At 41.1% G+C, this 18,983-nt stretch overlaps 1 protein-coding gene across 1 annotated transcript; it reads right to left on the minus strand.

The window, feature by feature from the left end:
• Positions 1–11,424: 11,424 nt before the first annotated feature.
• On the minus strand, positions 11,425–15,187 carry irx6a (iroquois homeobox 6a; the record flags this gene model as incomplete). The annotated part of the gene is made up of 6 exons (XM_083900405.1): positions 11,425–11,531; positions 11,662–12,342; positions 12,519–12,808; positions 12,948–13,057; positions 13,717–14,013; positions 15,122–15,187. 6 exons carry the CDS (start codon positions 15,185–15,187, stop codon positions 11,425–11,427), a joined length of 1,551 nt encoding a protein of 516 aa, XP_083756531.1.
• Between the last annotated feature and the right edge of the window lie 3,796 nt (positions 15,188–18,983).

The following is an 18,983-nucleotide window of genomic DNA, read 5'->3' on the forward strand; positions in this document are numbered from 1 at the left end:
ATTACTTAGTGTTGCAGTGTAACATTACCTGCAAAAGCACAGAGAATTGTAAATTATACAACAAGGTGTGTGTGTGTGTGTGTGACAGAGAAAGAGAGGGTAATATAAAGAGAGTGACAGAGACATGTTCATTGACTGGAAGAAGGGGGGGGGGAAGGCGAGAGGCTTGAGGGAAGGCCAGTGTGCCAGCTCAAGTGAACTGCAGATGAACTAAGTGAGGTAAAGGCAGAGTCATAAACACATGCTGCTCAATGTTATTGATTGGGGAAGAATAAATGAATGTTTGCTAAACATATTAGATGAGAGATGACATGGCCCTCACACTGATCTGCAGGGTGGCCCTGCAGAGTCGTTTCTATTTGTTTATTTAAGTGCATGCTGGTATGCACCTCAACAACATGTGGTGCATGTTTTGTTCAGCATATAATGTGCAATTCTGCGCTAATTGTTGTCAGTCGCGCGTGCACACACACACACACACACACACACACACACACACATGCACACACTTCACCTGACTTGTGTCAGCATGTCTCTGTACTGTATGTGGAGAGAACTGTCTCTAGAGGTCACTGCAGTTCCATGGGTGACAGATGCAGCAGAGGCCACTGACAACATCCTGTTAAACGCAGCCATTTAGACAAAAGCACTGAACTGGTGGGAAAGCTGAGAGAAAACGGGACCTATCACGGTAAGTCAGTAGCCGCCCACACACACACACACAAGCACATATGAAACACAGCTTGCAACCTGTTTTTTTTTTTTTTTTACAAAAAGCTTACAGATCCAAATCAGCATGATTTCACACGTCTGCTCCCGGACAAGGTTCAGAAAATAAAATGTGACCACATTTAAATGTTTCTGGTGTACCTTTCCAACTTTTATTCAACACCTTACTCAGTGCCATCAACTCCCAAAGTCAACTTTTATTTGTATAGTACAGGAAGTGACAACCTCTTTCCTTACACCCTCACATCAAGTGAAGAGAAATTCCACCAAAACCCTTGTACAGGAAAATAAAAAAAAAAATGGGAAAAACTCTCTCTTTGGGAAGGCAAGACAAGTAGAAATAAAAACATTTCTTTGCCACAGCAGACTCGCAAGAATGAAATTAACAACACAAAAGCAACTTCATACTTTCCTTTAAATTGGTTCTGCTTGTCAAACTATTATTTTAATCTTGAATGGGAGTCAAAAAACAGGGGAGAACATGCTGCCAGGCGCCTCTCTGCCACTAATTCTATTACGCGGGGTTATTTTTAAAAGTTTCTTTTCTAAACATTTACTGTCAGTAGTACACTAAAGCTGCTGTTCCATATGCTTTGTTTGTATTGTGGTTGTGGTCACAGTGGGGCTGAACCCGCCTGCTTCCACTGAGCTAGTGGCAGCTACAGTTCGTGGTCCACCATGCCAAGTTTAAAATTAGTAACAAATTTAATATGTACTCTGCTGGCATCCTGTGCCTTTTGCAGAGTGCAAAATGCTCTGATAGTTTGTCGTGGGGTCTCTCAGAAAGACCACAACCAGACCCAATATAGAAGCTCCAACTGGAAGACAGGAGGTGGGTGGGTGGATGGGGGCGAAAAAAATGAAGGAGGAGAAATCCAGAGCAGATGTTGATAACGTCTGAAGTGATCAGGTTAAGAAAGCTGAAGCACTAACACAGGACCACCAAGATAAACTCTGCTCTCGTGACACCTCCCTCTTCCTGGCTGAGGGTGCTCTGTTCTCCTTCCCCCCACGGCCACAACCTCAAGCCCAAACTATTAGCATGACCTAAATGACAAAACCATGCTCCTGTTAATGGTATAATCGTAGAGGAAAAATGATTTATGGCTTTCATTTTTAAGGATCACTCTCCACATAACTCCTAATATGGAGAAAAAATATCTGTTTTCACTGAGGGAGCACTCCCATAATGCCTTATAGGCTGTTAAAGCATGGAAAAGAACATATTGGTGTCATAAATCCAGATTTCAAACCAGACAGCGTAAAACACAGTGCAGGATTAAAGATGGGGACAATAGTGTTTTTTTATATATATATTTTAACCCAAGCTAAAGATTACAGAACATCTTGAGTCTGTGAGTTTGGTGTAATTTCTATTAATAGATCTATTCTTGGCGCCGTTTTGCTCTCCATCACATCCTCAGCTGCTCCCCAAACTCGTGTTATCCGTGAGTTTTAAAAGATTTAGAATTCACCAAAAGTGAATAATTTGTATTTTGTAAACATATCAGTTTTTAATCCCTCTTTCCCCAGTGTGATGACATTTAGGATTTTAAATATTTACTCATACAGGAACAGAAATGAGTGTAATGTAAGTGTAATTTAAGTCTTTTCCTTGACAAAACCCCACCTCGAATACAGGGATTTTTCTCCACCGGTGCAGGAAAGCAGCCAGAGCCAAAGGGCAGTAAATTCACTCCACTGTAGTTAAGCCTCTGACCAGTAGAGGGAGGTCATTGATTCATTTCTACCTCATTACAGCACAGATCTGCATTTGCCTCCTCAGGCTTCTTGATTATGAGTGATTCAAAAGAAATGTGTCAGTTATTATTTTTTGACAACTGCATAATGCAAGCACAGTGGGCCTTTTGAAGGCTCATTTATTACCGAGGAGATAAGCATGTTCCAGCAGCCAGATTCCCCATGAACAGGTCACCAGCCCTGATTAAAAGTGACTTCACGTCAGGCCATAAATATTTGTCAGCCCACCTTTGAAAGGCAGGCGAGCCGTGGCTTCTCTGCTCGTTTGCCACATGAAAGTGCAAATGGAAACACTTAGGGTTGGGTGCTGCATCAGTCATAGCTGAATAAGATGGCCAATAAAAAGGGTGTAATTATGATGCTCCATCATTTGACACAGCTCGGGGCTTTGGGCTGTTTGCCTGCGTGCTGTAAGAGAAGAGAGACAGGGAGAAGAGAGGGAAAAATCCCCCCCGTGAATAATGGGACCTGTACTTTTATGAGCCTACTGTGTTTAAGAGTGAAATTTGAAAATGTGTGGTCTGGTGTATCACCTCCCTCCTTCTCATCCATCTCCTCTAACCCTCAGCTGTTTACCTTGCCGTAGATTGCGGAGCGTGTTGTAACTGCCCCCCTCTTTGATGCCTCTTTACTGCTCCGCTGTATCAAAGCCACTTCGCCGTTTGGTATGCCACCACCACAACAACAATGCCTTGTTTCCACCGCCCGGGCCTGCTTACGTACGGCGCTTTTATAGCATGCATTGATGTTGCTTAATGAGAGCCCGTTGGCTTTGTTTGCGATAAACAAAGCAGTTTTTCACATCGCATCGCTTCTGTACAATGTATTTAAAGGATACCGTTTGATTTACTGACCATACGGTTCTCCCCCAGCATCATAAATTACTTTTGTTTTTGATCAGGGGCCCTGTGTAGGTATTCAAACATGACATAATTGCTTCAAAGTGCACTTTGTGTAATTTTAGTCACTTTGCATGCATAGGTTTTTGAGGTCAGCGTTGTCACGGTAATGATACGTTCAGTAATCATGGAGATACTGTTCTTGGAAATGCGTCTACGTCTTGGCATGTCTCCTTGATGTAGTGTATGAGGGGCCATGAGTAACTGTAAGCAGCAGAGCTGATGTAGATGTCAGGCAGGTGTGGAGACACCATTAGAGCTAGCAACCATTTGACTTGCACACCAGTGTCTAATCCTACACAGGAGCTTCACACAGAGAGGCAGGCCCCCCAAAACAGAGCCCAGTGGAGAAGAGTGCTGTCGACACCATACTGTTACACAGCCCTGCTGTGAGTTTTCCTCCTGCCTGCATGATGCCAGTGAAACTAATGTAGTGGAAATACTCAGTGTTCAGGTGCAGGAGCTGTTCATTATAGGTGCTACTGCAACTGCTACTCATTGTGCTGCATAGCGAAGAGGGGAGAAAAGAAAAAAAAAAAAATAGGTAGGTAGGTGTAGAGTCTTCAAGAGAGACAAGCTGCTGGCTTCACATGCTGGACTTCATCTGTCAAATGTGCAGCAGTGTTGGCACAGGCTGAACCCAGGAAATTGGAGACATAAATTGAAGAGAATTGATAGGCCCACTGCTGCTTTGCAGGGTACTGTTGCTGAAAATGTTTTGTTATGTGGAGTCCAAATGAACTGCTCCGCGGGCTGTCACCTGTGTGCCTTTCCACAAAAATAAACTTACTGTGACTTTATTTTTTTTCCCTTCAAATCAACACGCAAAACTTCTACCTCCCTTATTTCTGTCTGTAATATGAACTTACACGTAAAGGATGGTTTTGAAGATATTTCTTTTCAAATAGTGTTTGTAAAAATATATATATATATATATATATATATATATATATATATATATATATATATATATATATATATATATATATATATACATTTCAGTGCAGGGTTGCCATGTTACATGTATGCATCTGTAAATTAAATAAATAGAGTGCAATATTATTCAAATTAATGTATAATTACCCTGGACAAGACACCCACCAGCCTCAAATCCATCCACAGCCATTATTGTCTCATTTCATTTTCAAAATAGAACTTAATTCTTTCATGAAATGTAGATTATGTCAATTGTATGTCTTCAGAATACACTGCTGCTCACTGTTATTCTTCACCAGCTGTGTGTTAACTTTGACTGCCACTTCCTTTGTGTACAGCTGCTTTATCAGGGCTTTTGTGTTTGCGAAAGAAATTTGCTGCATTTAGGAAAAAGCTCAAATAGAACCATGAATTATTCTGGGACTCACTGAAACGACGGCGCAGAAAAGCAAACACTGATAAGATGATTAAAAAAAACAATAACGATGCTGCTTTACTGCACTGATTAAATTAATTTTTCTTTGCAAATAATTTTTTCACTAGTATGACATGTAAAATTCTCGACAGAGATAAACACTGAATTCATTCCAATCCACCAGCACTGCGATGACACTTCACTTTCAACACCCTGCTTCTCACAGCTACATGATCTCTTCCTGTCTTTCATGTGATTCACGGTATTGTATATGGGGCGTTAAGTTTCATACCGCGTTTTGTTATAAGTTTACAGCAGCTACATGTCTCTTGGCCCTGAATACAGTGGGATTAATACCCGGTTTGTGGTCGTGGCTATAACATGATACACCCTGATTAAAAGTCAAACGCAGCTTCAACAGCCGGCATGAAAGGCCAACAGATGCCAATCACAAAGGGGAAGAAAAACAGAAGGAGAAAGAGGGCGATTAAAAAAAAATGTGATGGAGGGGATTATTAAAGGGCATTAAAATGACACAGAAGATTATTATGACGGTGGTAACGCCCAGCCTGGGATCAGCGATAGGAAAGTGCGAGTCCAACGGGGGAAACATGGAAGAACAAACAAGATGACTGCAACAACAGGGCGCCACAGTTTTAGCTCTGCATGGAACCACTAAGGTCCTGAGAGGAAAGTACTATCACTCAGCAGCTCATGTTTGCAATGAGCCCACACAGTTTAACAAGATCAGGTCCCCATTGAAATGGGACACTGATCGTAAAGAATCAACAATCAAATCTGATATTAACTCTTGACTGTGTTGTCCTACAGATTGTCATCTTATCCCATCAGAGCACGACTTTATTCTCAAAAACAAAAAGTATCTCATAATGACTTGAAATTTACCATCATGATAGTCGGCATCGCCCTGAACAAGGATCCGTTTAAAATATTTGCAAACCTCTTAAGGAATAATTTGAATTACATTTTGAAATTCAGGAAATTTTCCATTTGCCCAGATGCACTTTGACAGTGAGCTGACTTTCTTCTCAAAAACAAAAAGTATCTCGGAATGACTTGAAATTTACCATCATGATAGTCGGCATCGCCCTGAACAAGGATCCGTTGAAAATATTTGCAAACCTCTTGAGGAATCATTTTAATGAATCTTTGAAATTGTGCACAGTTGGATTGACATGTTGCAAAATTTTCCCAGTTGAGAAAGCGATGCTATTTATTTGTGTAACTATCTGTGACATAGGAAATAAGGGCTGCACATAAAATCTGCTCTTGGGATTCGAAAAATGTGCATGTTTGCCTATTATTGTGGGATCGGAGCCTCTTGGCTCTCTATAAGCTGAAGATGAACATTGCAATTGGTGCTCATAGTTTGCCCTGAGCAGCAATAGCACTATTTCCAGTAGATGCAGATGACTCGTTGAGGAAATTTGACCTTGCTGCTTTACTTTTAGCAGTGGATTTGACACATTAAAACAGAATCAGTCAGCAAGTAGTAGAAGCCGTTAGCACAAAATCAATCAAATACTAGTATCGCTTGAGCTATAGGAGCAGCTAATCCATAGCTAAAAAACAACCACCGGGTTTGAGTAATAAAACTTTATTTAAAATAGCAGAGAAGATTTCAGGACTCTGAAATGACAGCACTCTGTGCCATGCATTGTTCAGTTAAACTGTGCTAAAGACACAAAGCCTGAAGAGTTCAAAGGTGCGAAAGCAGATGCCCCCTCTTTGGATACCACAGGCCTGGATTTTTTGCGTAAGAAGCAGGGGTCGCAGTACAACATCTAACCAAACCGCACAAAGCCAGCTTTTCATTCCCTCTCTGGCCATTCCACCAAGTCCAATAATTGTCTTTGACAAAACTCATTAGCGGAGACCTTGTAGCAACATCGGCAATCAGAAATTCCATGGAGGGAGACATGCACAGAAACAATGTCCCCACACACATTTCATTGCGCCTTTTGACAAAATTTAATGAAGTGTGTATATTGTCCCCCTCGTCTGGAACTCTGCGCCAGTGCTACAGAGACTTCGTACTTGTTTTATGAGCCTGAGCTGCCCTGCGTGGGACACAACAAATACCACCTCCATGCGGGCTCATTTGCTGGACTTGAGGACAAATGATTGTTTGGTATGTTGTGGTGGCTGTCATTGTTATGGCTTCTATTTATGTGGACAGGCATTTGCTATTGTGTCACAGTGATTTATAAATGTTTACCTCTCAGGCGCATGGTTACGCAGTGGGGGGGCCTAAATATGAAGAGCACACGTGATAGATGTTCCTGACCCTGTTGTGTCAGAGGTTAACCTGTCACTGAAAGTGTAACATAATATGTAATAAACCACTTATTGTCATCTTTTAGTACAGGATGAAATGGATGTTGTCTTCCAGTTTGATGGTTATGGCCAACGTGAAGTTAAAAAAATATATATACTGAACAGCCACTAGGGGGCCAATCTGCTGGTTGCAAAAAGAGCTTACTTCTCACTTGATTTACAATGTCAGTAAACATTTTGCTGAGGAGTTAATAGCTAGTTTTGGGTCATCTTTAATAGAGAATCAGTTTTGTAAATCATGACATGTATGAGTGGACACCAACGTGATTGACAGCTTTTGGAGGGTTCCACCAAGAAGGGTTTTAAAACCCTTTATTCAGGAGAGGGGTTTTAAACGGTTCTCTGGATTAAAATTACTGGAACCATTAGTGTTACCAAGAACCCTTTCTTCAGGAAAGGGTTTTTCAGAAGCAAATGGTTCCAGGTAGACCCTCACCCCTTGTAGAAGGACCCTTTTGGAGCCCTTATTTCTAAGAGTGTGGTTGCAGGTGATAATCAAAATTCTCAAGGTTTATGGGTGACATCGCTACCAGTAGCTACTTGGAAACAGCATAAACAAAAGGTGAAACCATTTAACAGGTGGAATAGTTTCTACAGTATCCATTCTGTGCCTATTCTTCCCAGACATTTGAGCTACCGATGTTATATTTGTGTGTTTGACTTGAGTAAGTTGTCCTTAAAATCCAAAAGACACGCCAGGCCTCCTGTTACTTATAATTAGAAGTAAAGCAACAATAACAATGTACCTGGAATAACATTATGTACATTTCTACACTTTGAAACTTTAAGAATGAAATATAGGAAGAAATCCATTTTCTTCAGGGATATTTTGTTTAGTCGACCTTCAATATTAACCACAAAGAAAATCCTGTTCCTTTGTATTACAGATGTTTCGTGCACCATTCCCTGACACTCAGCTGCCCTATTGACTTGAAAAGAGCAGAGGCTGGGGAGCAGCAAGGTGGCCCAGAAAAAGCTCAACGATCCGAAAAACGGCAGCAGACGCATGTTTGGAGAGGAGGGGTGGAGGGAGCGTGTTATGGAAGTGTTTGATAATAATAACACAGGCATGTGAGTATAAAGACACACTCTATGTTTATACGACGGCTGGTCGCAGATTAATAACGTCAAAGCCATTTAAGTGTTCATGTTTACCATCGCTTGTTTTTCTTTCTTTTTTGTTCTTCTTTTTTTTTGGGCCTCATTCACAGATTATCTAAAATCTGTTTTGGATTATGCAAACATGCTCACACAGTCATCCCCTCATTTACCCCCCCCCCTCCCTATGAAAAATTTAATTTACCAACAGGAGGGTGTGTATTAGGGAGATTTAGTTGTATATGGACGTATATAGGTTACCCAAAGGAACACAGAATATGTAAGATTTTGCCACAGATTTTTATGTCTGGCTTCAGATTAGAGATGGCAGACAAAGAAATGCCTTATTTGTTCCTATCTCCTCCTACTGTTAATTTCATTTTAGGGTACTTTTTGTGTATAATAGAAAATTTTTTGGTGTGTCCTGGTTGTCTCTCTGCACCATACTGCTTTTTAGCTACATGTAAAACACACTGTATAGGACAGATTTATTGACCTGTTCGCCGCTTCAGGCATAAGCAGCTATGCAAGCCCATCATGGCCATTAGGTCTATCTGTTTCCCTCAGGTATATCGCCATGCTGGCAGTCTCATTGCTCATGCATCATTACCTTCAATCGCATAAGGCAGCTTTTCTTTACAGCCCCGCGCTTTAATTGAATTTGGCTGTAAATATTTGATACACACCTATACCCCACACTTAAATGTAAAGAGCAACTAATCAGGTGCTGTGACTGATTACTGCTGAGGAGGAAGAGAGGCAGAGAGAGAGAAGCTGCTGCCCTGTTAGCAGCTTGTCATTAACAGGCAGTCATATCAGGAGCTGTCATTCCTATATCTCACCTTAGATAAAGTGAACTATGTTTTACCTGCAGATATGTTACTGAACATTTTTAATTGTACAACCGGCACTGCACTATTCCTCTTCGTTTTGCATCCACACACTGTAACTGTGCTAAACAAACAGAAACAAATCCCATACGTGCAAGCCACTGTTTACACTTCATGCTAATCTTTGTACATGTTGTATTATAATTCCTTGTTTATAATAAATTTCCCTGTAGGACTAAACAAGCTGGTATATGTCCTATTACATACATGTGATCAAAATATGACTCACCTATGTTAGATGCCATTCTGTGAATTTCATGTACGCCCTTTATGAGTTAAAATGTCAAAATGTTAATCAGTAAATCCAGATTGGCCACTATATTCTTTATTGTAAATAGACAACTTGTCTTTCTCCCTCAGCTTCAATATTGGGCATCAGATTAAAACCTAAACTCTACATGGGCCTAAGTTATTATTATTCCTGATCTTCCTTTTCCTCATCATGTATTTCCCTGGATTTACCAGGCTCTCTGCATAACTGACAGCTCTGCCACTGGCAGAGGAAGGACACACACACACACAGGATGACCACAGCGACTCAGAATTGAGTCTGAATTGCCCTAATACCTTTTTGAGACTTTTTATTACTTTTTAAGCATAATCCCACCATTGCGACCTTTGGAGGATGTGGTGGAATACTTTCCTGTGATGAATCAAAAATGATTATTTAATACATTTGACATAATGTAACCATGAAAAGGGTCAGGCAGACTTGTTCAAAAGTTGCCATTTGCTCTGCAAAACAAGATTTGTCAAGTTTAATAATTTTATAAGATTTGTGAACTATAGGAGAGTGGGTCAAAACAATAAATTGACATACTGTAGCACAGACGTCTGTCAAATGCTGTGGAACCATTTGATTATAGAAGTTTTTTGGTTTTTTTAGGATGAGTTTATAAGCGCGCCAGCGCGCATCAGAGCCAATCGTGCTCATCTTATTATACGGCTGTCTCTTGGAGGGTTAGCCCATAACGAGGTGGACTATGGGGCAAAACAGGCAAATCAAAGGGACTTTGATGGACCATGTGAATATCTCTGCCGTGTTTGATCCTACAAATGACCTTTTAATTAACACAGTGTTAAGTTAGTGCTGCGGCCCGCTCCACTGGGGGACAAAGCAGCATTCACCCCCATATTCCTGCCTCTTTGCATGGCCTGAACACTAACAAAGTGTTTGATGCCACTTCTGATTAAATGCTGACAATAGAGAGTGCACTGTCCCCTTTCTTCCGCAACTTGTGCAGTGCGCTCACGTCCTCCCCGGAGTTATGAAACTTCAGTCAGCGCTGCGCTTTTACGCACACTGAGTCAAGAGGACAAACTTTGATCAAATGCATAGAAGCGACTATTTTAATTGGCCATTGGATCCATGTTTAACCATGACAGAGAAAACTATAAGAAGCTCTTGGGAGGAAAAAAAAATGTATTGTTATAGAAAAGATGTCATTAATGACAAACACAGGAGAGGCTCACACTTAAACACAGTGACAGAATGCTCCAGCTCCACGCGCAAAACACTGGGTTGATCCCGTCCTTTTATGGTCTTAATGGCTCAAGACTTTCTCTTCCAACATCAGGTAAAATTACACAACGCCACGTAACATGTAACAAAATACTTAAATGACATACGAATTCAACCAATAAAACACAATAAATAATAACAATAATAAGAAGCAAACATACAACATAACAAAAAATAAATAAATACACACATAGATAAATAAATAAATACATTTGCTACACTACACGATTGCCATATACAAATGTGGCCGCTTTCATTTGGCCATTCTCATTCCTTTGCATGTAGAATTTTTTTCATTTCTTTTCCTTTTTTTTTTTTGCATAAAGTCTTTTACACCATAAAAACAACGTTGTGCAAAAATGATAGTCACGTCCACAGTTTGACAGCAGTCGCTGCAGAGGCGCCAGGTAGCTCCCATGTGTCATACTGAGGCCGTTACTCTACCAGTGTGTCCTTTAGTGCATAATAATTGTCCCATTATTAATTGTGGTGCAGCTTCCAGGAATCTATATGGGGGAAAGAATGACAATGGCAAATATAATTAACACCTAAATGGACTAAAAAAAAATCAGGAATTAACGGTCCTAATGTTCCAAATAAGTTGATTGCAACAGAGATTTTAACAAAACAGTATGACATACCCTAACCCTCACATGTTTTATACTTAAGTTTTATCATCATGCATGACTTGTGTCATGCTTCAGTCATTAGATAAAGTAAATGAATCAAACAGTCGGTGAAAATGAAGCTGTGGGGTGTGGGTCATATTTCTGCCTGTCATTGCTTTCCACAGTTGAGTGCAGACGCTCACCTGCTTCACCTCTTCATCACTGGTCTGAATGCAGTGACCTTGTCGTCCTGCACGGTCCCACAGGCTTCACTGAGGTCCAACGAATGTGTCTCCACTTTGTCGACAGAGAATCCTGCACGGACAAACAAAAGCACATCTAAGAGTCTTGATGAGTCATACAACCATGTTGTTGTTGTTTTGCATGCTCCAACAACACGTTAAAACATCAGTTAAGAGTTAAGGCAAAGGGAAAGATGAAATACCTTCAATGCTGGAGTACTGGCATGTGTCTGGGAGAGCAGCATAAGACGCACAGTGCAGTTGGAGGCCTTTGTGACTGTAGCTGCCAGGGCCATAGACTTTAGAGTGCAAGGATGAGCCCTCAGTGAAGGGGCTCTCAGTGTTGTTGACATTGACACTGGATTCATGGAGGCCTCTCATACCCCCACAGTGTCCAGTCGAAGCCCTGGTAAGCCTGGCGCTCTGAAGCTGGCAGTCTCCGAGTGAGTTGATTGTCCTCAGGTCAGAGCTGTGCTGCTGAGGGCTCAGTATGACTCCCGAGGCGGCCGTGCGAGCCAGAGACCAGATACGCGGTTTGTCGAACGACTCAAAGTGGGACAGTGACACTGTTCCTGTGGCAGTGTTGGTCAAGGAAGGTGCCTTGGATGCAATGGGATCCAAAAAGTCAGCTGGGAGAGGAGGGAGGGTCGCGATGCTTTTGATGGCACAGGGGAACGTGTGGAAGCTGTTGGTCAAACTCAGTTGCAGCTCAGAGCTGCAGTCTCTTTTCTGAGGGGCCCCAGATACTGTCATGACCCTCTGGAGCTCCTGTTCATCTGCAGCCACCTTCTCAGAGTCACTGAGCAGCTTGTCACAGTCGTCCCCCTCCATGTCCTCCAGATCGCTTAGATGCAGATCCTTTTCCTCCTTGCAATCACTGGAATCTGCAGGGATTTTAATATCGCAGATTAGAAAGATTGCCTTTTATAGACATGTTTTATAAAGAAAAACGTTGTACTTTGTAAACTTTCTGGGTTATATAAAATATTTTGACCTGAGTTAAGTGTAAATATCCATATTAAAAGTAAATAAAAAAAAATTTGTTTAGTCGAATTCATACCTTTGGTGACACAGTCTTCGCTCTTGAGGTCATCCCTTCTGTCATCACTGGCCTTATTCTTAGGCGACCAGGTCATCTTGTTCTCCTTCTTTAGCCTCCTCCTGGCATTGGCAAACCAGGTGGATACTTGAGTAAGGGTCATTTTGGTGATGATGGCCAGCATGATCTTTTCTCCCTTGGTGGGGTAAGGGTTCTTGCGGTGCTCGTACAGCCATGTTTTCAGGGTGCTGGTGGTTTCACGGGTCGCATTCTTTCTTCTCGCTGTGCCGTTAAAGTCTACTGTCCTGTATCTGGAAAGGGACACACACACACACCCACACAGCATATTCCCCCAGTGAATGGCAGCTCTTAATTATCAGTGGTAGAATCATTTTTGCCCAGTTTCCTTAAGCTCATAACACACAGTGGATCCAAGTGAACAGCCCTTACCTGTCATATTGATACTGTCCGAGTGAATGATCATAGGGGTAGTATGCAGCAGTCTGAGTGATGCTGGAGTGTAAAGTGCCTGTGCTGTCCTTAATGTCATACTGTGGGTTCTGTAAAGGAAGAAGAAGAAGAGGAGGAGGAAGAGGAGGAGATTGTTACAACACAACTATCTTAGATTTTTAAATTTAACTCTGTAATTATTATTATTATTATAATAACTCCAGTAATTAAATGACACGTCTCTCAAATGTATTTTTAAAAAGTGCTATACAGATTAATTCATTTTCATCCACAGTAAATTGTTGCTGGAAGAAAGAAAAAGTTTCAGCTGCCCTTAAAAAAGTAAAATAAAATCAAGCCCTTTATTCACACAGTCAGCAAATCTGAACAGGGAGTGATATATTTAAAACAGAAGCCGTTGCAAACATTTAGAAACAAGGGACAATATTGATTACTGTGCAATATTAAAATGCAATTATATTGTAAGTTAGAAAAGTTCCTCTGAATTGTTTTTGCATTTCTCACTTCAAAGACAGCCTCTATCTCTCTCTCCCTCTCTCTCCCTCTCCGTCCCTCTCTCCATTTTAAACTTGTTTTAAAGGGGAAGAGGACGCGTTTGCATGCTGGATTAAACGCCTTGTCGTGATGGATGTGTTTGCACTGTGAGATAAATTGATTGAACAAAACCCCCCCCCCCCGTTGATCGATCACCCTATAGCTCCCCTCCTCTCTTTTGCGCATCAGATGAAGGCTGAAGAAGTGAGCCCACCAGAGTGGAGTAGATGGCAGATGGGTCGGTGCTGTAGGGGAAGTAGTTGGCGTAGTTCTGGCTCGCGGCGGCCGCTGCAGCGTAGGGAGAACTGTACATTCCCAGTGCTGCGTTCAGCTCCGTCCGGCTGCTCGCCAGGAGCCGGTTCTCGTAGGACGGGCAGCAGATAGAAGCGGCAGCGGCGGCGGCGGCGGCTGCGGCAGCTGCGGCGGACTGAGAGGAGCCGCCTGTCCCATCAGACACCGACCTGGAAATCGAATCGCAGCAAGTCGTACTGGGGTTTGCCGACACGAAAAACTGCATAAAGAGAATCGTGGATATAGACATGGTCATTTCCTGTGTCGGATGGTGACAGCTTTGAAATGACTGTGACTAATGCGCTGCAAAAAAAAAATATATATATATATATAGCAATACAAACAAGTTGCGCAGTCTGGTGTTAACTCTAAAACGAGCGAAGAAATGATTTCGTTTGTTGTCAGATCAAATATCATAAATCAAGTGGCATTATCTTAACTTGTGACCTGCCGTAATTCAAGGTAAGTCACTTTTTTAGAGAATTCCTGGAGTGAGAGAGGGGGAGTAGAAAGAAGTGATTGCATTATCCCCTTTTAGGCATTAACAACTAATTTTGAATTTAACATCGTACAGGAAAGCAAATGACACCAGATGGATATTTTACAAAGCGTACCAAGGTGAAAAGGGATGTGCGTAATCCGTGCGTAAAAAGTGACTTCTTCCAGTTTGTCATCGACTTCAAAACGTAAACTTCTTCACAGGACAATAAAAAATATCAAGCCCTGTCAGTGCAAAAATAAATCCACTCTGTTTTACATATAGTATATAGAATATTTAAAAAATAATTTCGAGGTAAAAGTTGTTTGACAAGTTTGCCAGAACAACTCTCTCCCTTTATCCAACTCAGCGTCTTCGCACTTGTCAACAGGCGCAATAAAAATGTCCCGAACTTAAATCACGCTTAGAAGCTTTAACAATAAACTTAATGTTGTTGTTTTTATTTTATTTATACACGTCCCAGTAATTTCAAAATAAAAGTTTGCCAAAGTACACGCGTTTCAGCTCAATTACACCTCGTAGGTGACATTCATCTCTATTGTCATCAGGAAAAAAAAAAACACGTGAGTTCATTCATAATTCAGTGTAATTGGACACGGGCGCGTGTATATTGATATTTGGCTCAACAACAAAAGCACCACGCCAACAAAACAAAAAAAACGAGAGCTGTCAATAGAGTCGAAGCAGTCACTCATTCTCAAATCTTTCTTAAAGAAGAAGATCCCTCACACTACAGTGAAATAAATAAAAACGATGCTTAAAAAAAACAAAACAATATTTGCTCACACTAAACTTTGTAGAAATGACACAAAAAAAAGCAGTGTCTTACCTGTGAAGTTGCATTGTAAGGGTATCCAAATTGCGAGAAAGACATAGCTGCTTCTTTTGTTACCATCAGCAATATTCTTCACCCTTGATCGATTGCAACCAATTCTACTTCAAATCCACCGTCTTCCACACATTTCCACGCACGGCCTTTTGCTCAATAATAGATGACTTCACTCACAGGAGGGAGACTTTGGGCTGGCACCAGCTGCAGATTGTTTTATATGAATGAATAATCCCCCCCTAAGGACCCGGTAAGAAATGAAATTAAGCGTCGTTAAGTGCAAAAAAAAATAATAATGTTGTTGTGTTAGCTGAAGGAGGCTTAAAGGATAACGTAAGACTTGGAAGATATGGACTCTGCTTGTGCTATTATTTGTGGCTCCATAGTTCTTTAGCATTCATCCATGCAAGGGTATCAGCGTGACGTCACTGTAATCCCGGAACGGCATGGTACCAAGGATAGAATAATGTCTTTGCCAATCACATCCAACACAGAGTTTTCTTAAGGTGCCCTGCATACAGCCCTGTCCTGCACTTATAACAAAATTATTTTTTATTTCGTTAACTTACCAAGATACAGCTGATTGTGTTATTGTCCATCTTCTATAGTTGTAATGTGGTGACACATGGAAATCCCTTATACATTATAGTAAATAAAAAACATGTGGCACAGCAGATTATATTTATTTGCGTCTTCACGCAGGCAAACAGTAAATTTGAAAAGTAATTTATGGTCATAGATATTTTCTTAATATAGTGTAATTCAAGCAAGATGTACCTAAATGAGACTTTCTTATTTATTAGATTTTTTTTTTTTTTTTAATGTCGACGTCCGTTCGCCTCCAGCACTCTGGCCAGAGGTCCATCCCGAAGTTAATGACTATGATGTTCTATCTCTCTCTATTAGAGAGAGGGGCAGTCCTAGCAGGGGGGGGTTTGGCAGGTCAATAGACCAGTGATTGATGCGCGCCGGGAGACCTACGTGACCATTACGCGTAATGCGTAATTGTATCAATTAACAAATGGATACATGCCCTTGTTTAACCAACGAGTTACTGAGTGAAAATATGCCTTAGAGGTGAAATCCGAAGAGCTGTTCTAGAGGAAGAAAAAAAAAAAAAAAGACTGTGGAAGCCCTGCTCTCCAGTCTAATTAAATATCCGTGGATGGGGGCGACGAGAATTGCATTTTAATTGAATGATGCGCACTTGAAGGATGGGTAAGGAATGGTGTAAGTGAATGCAACGAGAAATAATTTTAAGCCTTATTAGATCAGCAGTTCAACCATCACCAGTTTACTCGCGCTCTCCCATAAACACAAACAAGCCATGGCCCCTCCTCCTGTGATGCCGAGCTGAGGCAAGGAGGAGGAGGAGAGAGTCCATTAAATCATTATTTGTTTTAACACTGACAAAGATGATCCGTCCTATGATTTCTGCAATTTCTGACTATCCATAGTTGTGTAAGATTACCACTATTTCGACTGATAACTTAGTCTTATAGTCTTTTCAAACTTAGAGTATATGTTTGGCTTTCCCCTCCCCTGGAGACGCATCTGCGATTACGTGCGTTCTCTCCAAGGGGCGCTAAAGAGCCACGTGTAACAGATCAAGATCTCCCGCCAGTTGTTCTACCACAGAGATGAAAGTGGACAGAGTGGTCATGGTCCAGACTGTGTGAAGTGCCATTTCTCTCTCTTTCTTTCTTTATTTCTTTCTCTCTCTCTCTCTATCTATCCACTGCTCACTTACACACCACCACCGGTTCTGACAAGTCAGGAGAGACAGAAGAGAACTTGTTGGACGGCACACTCAGGTCCTCAACAGCAAAAGTTATTCCCTGTGTTATCAGGCTGCACTAAACCTTTCGCGAAGCAGACGGTATAACCCAACAAAAACTTCTACTTTTCCCAACTTCTTGATGCTCTCCCTCTCCAGTCACTCTTTTCAGTCTCACATTATTAATATTTCACCTCATCGCCAGGGTGAGTCTGCACCCAGAAACGTTAGTCAAAAACACCAAATACAACAAAAGAGAAAGTGCAGTTAAGTTATGTGCAAATCGTAACATGCCGTATGTTACTTTCTGAATACATGAAGCAAATTAAACATAAACAGCTGTTGGTTATTTGGAGTGTTTCAGATTAAATATCTGACCAGAGATTTTCATGACATAAGAAAAACAGACAACAATAAGAATTAATGTCTATTTACTGTTAGATCACAACTTATTATCCAAGGATGATGCACACACGCAGGAGCATGTGCACATGAGAAGGTTGAAAAAAGAAAAAGAGAAAAAAAAAGCTAAATGTAATTGCATGCCGGTGGTTGATGCATATCTACAAGGGCACGCATGATGGCCCAAGTGCATATGGACAGACTCATACATAATGCATGTCCAGCAGTCAGTGCAGATCTCCCTGAATCAGGCCCAAATGAACACTAATTGTAATGGCAGACTGACCACAGTGCCCTTCCCTCGACATGTATGACAACCTTTAACAATGAGCCATTTCTTTGCACTGTGTGTTGTCTGTGTTAGTAATCACACAATAAGGGTTGTTGTTTTGTTTTTTTTCGCAGTTACATTGTTATGTCAATTAGTGAGTCTTATAATTTAAATGTCACTTGAGGGGTTTTACTGTAATTTATTATTTAATATCATGACTTTTTTTTTATTTTTTTTTTACCTGAATGGATTCGGAATAACTTCTTCCAACAAGAAAAAAAGCAAAGTCCTCACTTGTTCAACCCAAGCCCTTGTCCTTTTCCTTATGCATCACCCTGTTCATTGCATGCAGAAGTTTGGTCAAATAAAAGCTCAAAAGAAAGTGAATGAGGCTAATTAATTTAATCTCTATGGGGCGGCACATTTGTGGGGACTGTAGGAAGATCCAATTTCCATTAATTGGAAAATGTAGATGAAAATAAAGTAAGAGTTGACCATATAGGTTCTACATCCTGCTGCATTCTCACAATACAGAAAAAAGCAACCATGCACCAGATAGAAACAAACTCTCACAGTTTTGCAGCAATATATCTTTTCACACAAGGCTGATCATGTAATGGAACATTTAACTGCAGGCAGACAAAGACATTTACCCTTACAATGGATTCACTCATGTTATTTAAGTCCAAACCTCTATTAGTATTTCTCGCTCTAAATGATCCATATGGCCACTAATGAGAGCGGGTATTGCATGCATCCTCGATTACATAAAAGTATCACTGGGTGGCAAAAAAAACAAAAAACTGGAAAGGTTAAGTCAATACTCAATAGCTCCCAGCCCTTTTCTACTTAATACATTTCCTATGCTGTCTTAATGAACCACGCAAAGCCTTCAGATGGAAGTTGGGGGTGGGAGGAGGGGTTTACGAAATGGTAATAAGGGCAGAAAGACAGAGGGAGAACCATGAGCCGAGCAGGGGATGAAGCGGCACATACCTGGAGGTGTCTGATCTCATTAAAGCCAAATTGGTATATGCCAATAAATCCGAGGCACTTTTGGTCTGGAATTATTACACCAGCGCACACACACACACACACAAACTTTCCCCCATGAAGGGGATTATTAGTACTGCTAAATTATCCAAAATGGAAAGAAAAGTAATAAATATTGTAATGAGAAATAATGGAGCGATGGAGGATGTGGTCACAGCAATGGCCTGTTAACACCCAAAACAAACATCCTCAGGGCTGGTGAGTACTTAGAGCGCACGGAGGGAGTCATTAAAGCTTCATCAAACAGAAAAATAAGGCAGAGGGCAAGGATGGCATCGAGATGTCTTAATAAATCAATGCCTTATAGAGGGGGGGGGGGAAAGACGGAGCGGTGCACTGTATGTACGTGATGACAGTTC

The sequence above is a fragment of the Microchirus variegatus genome (genome assembly GCF_963457635.1).
Source record: "Microchirus variegatus genome assembly, chromosome: 14".
NCBI lineage: Eukaryota > Metazoa > Chordata > Actinopteri > Pleuronectiformes > Soleidae > Microchirus > Microchirus variegatus.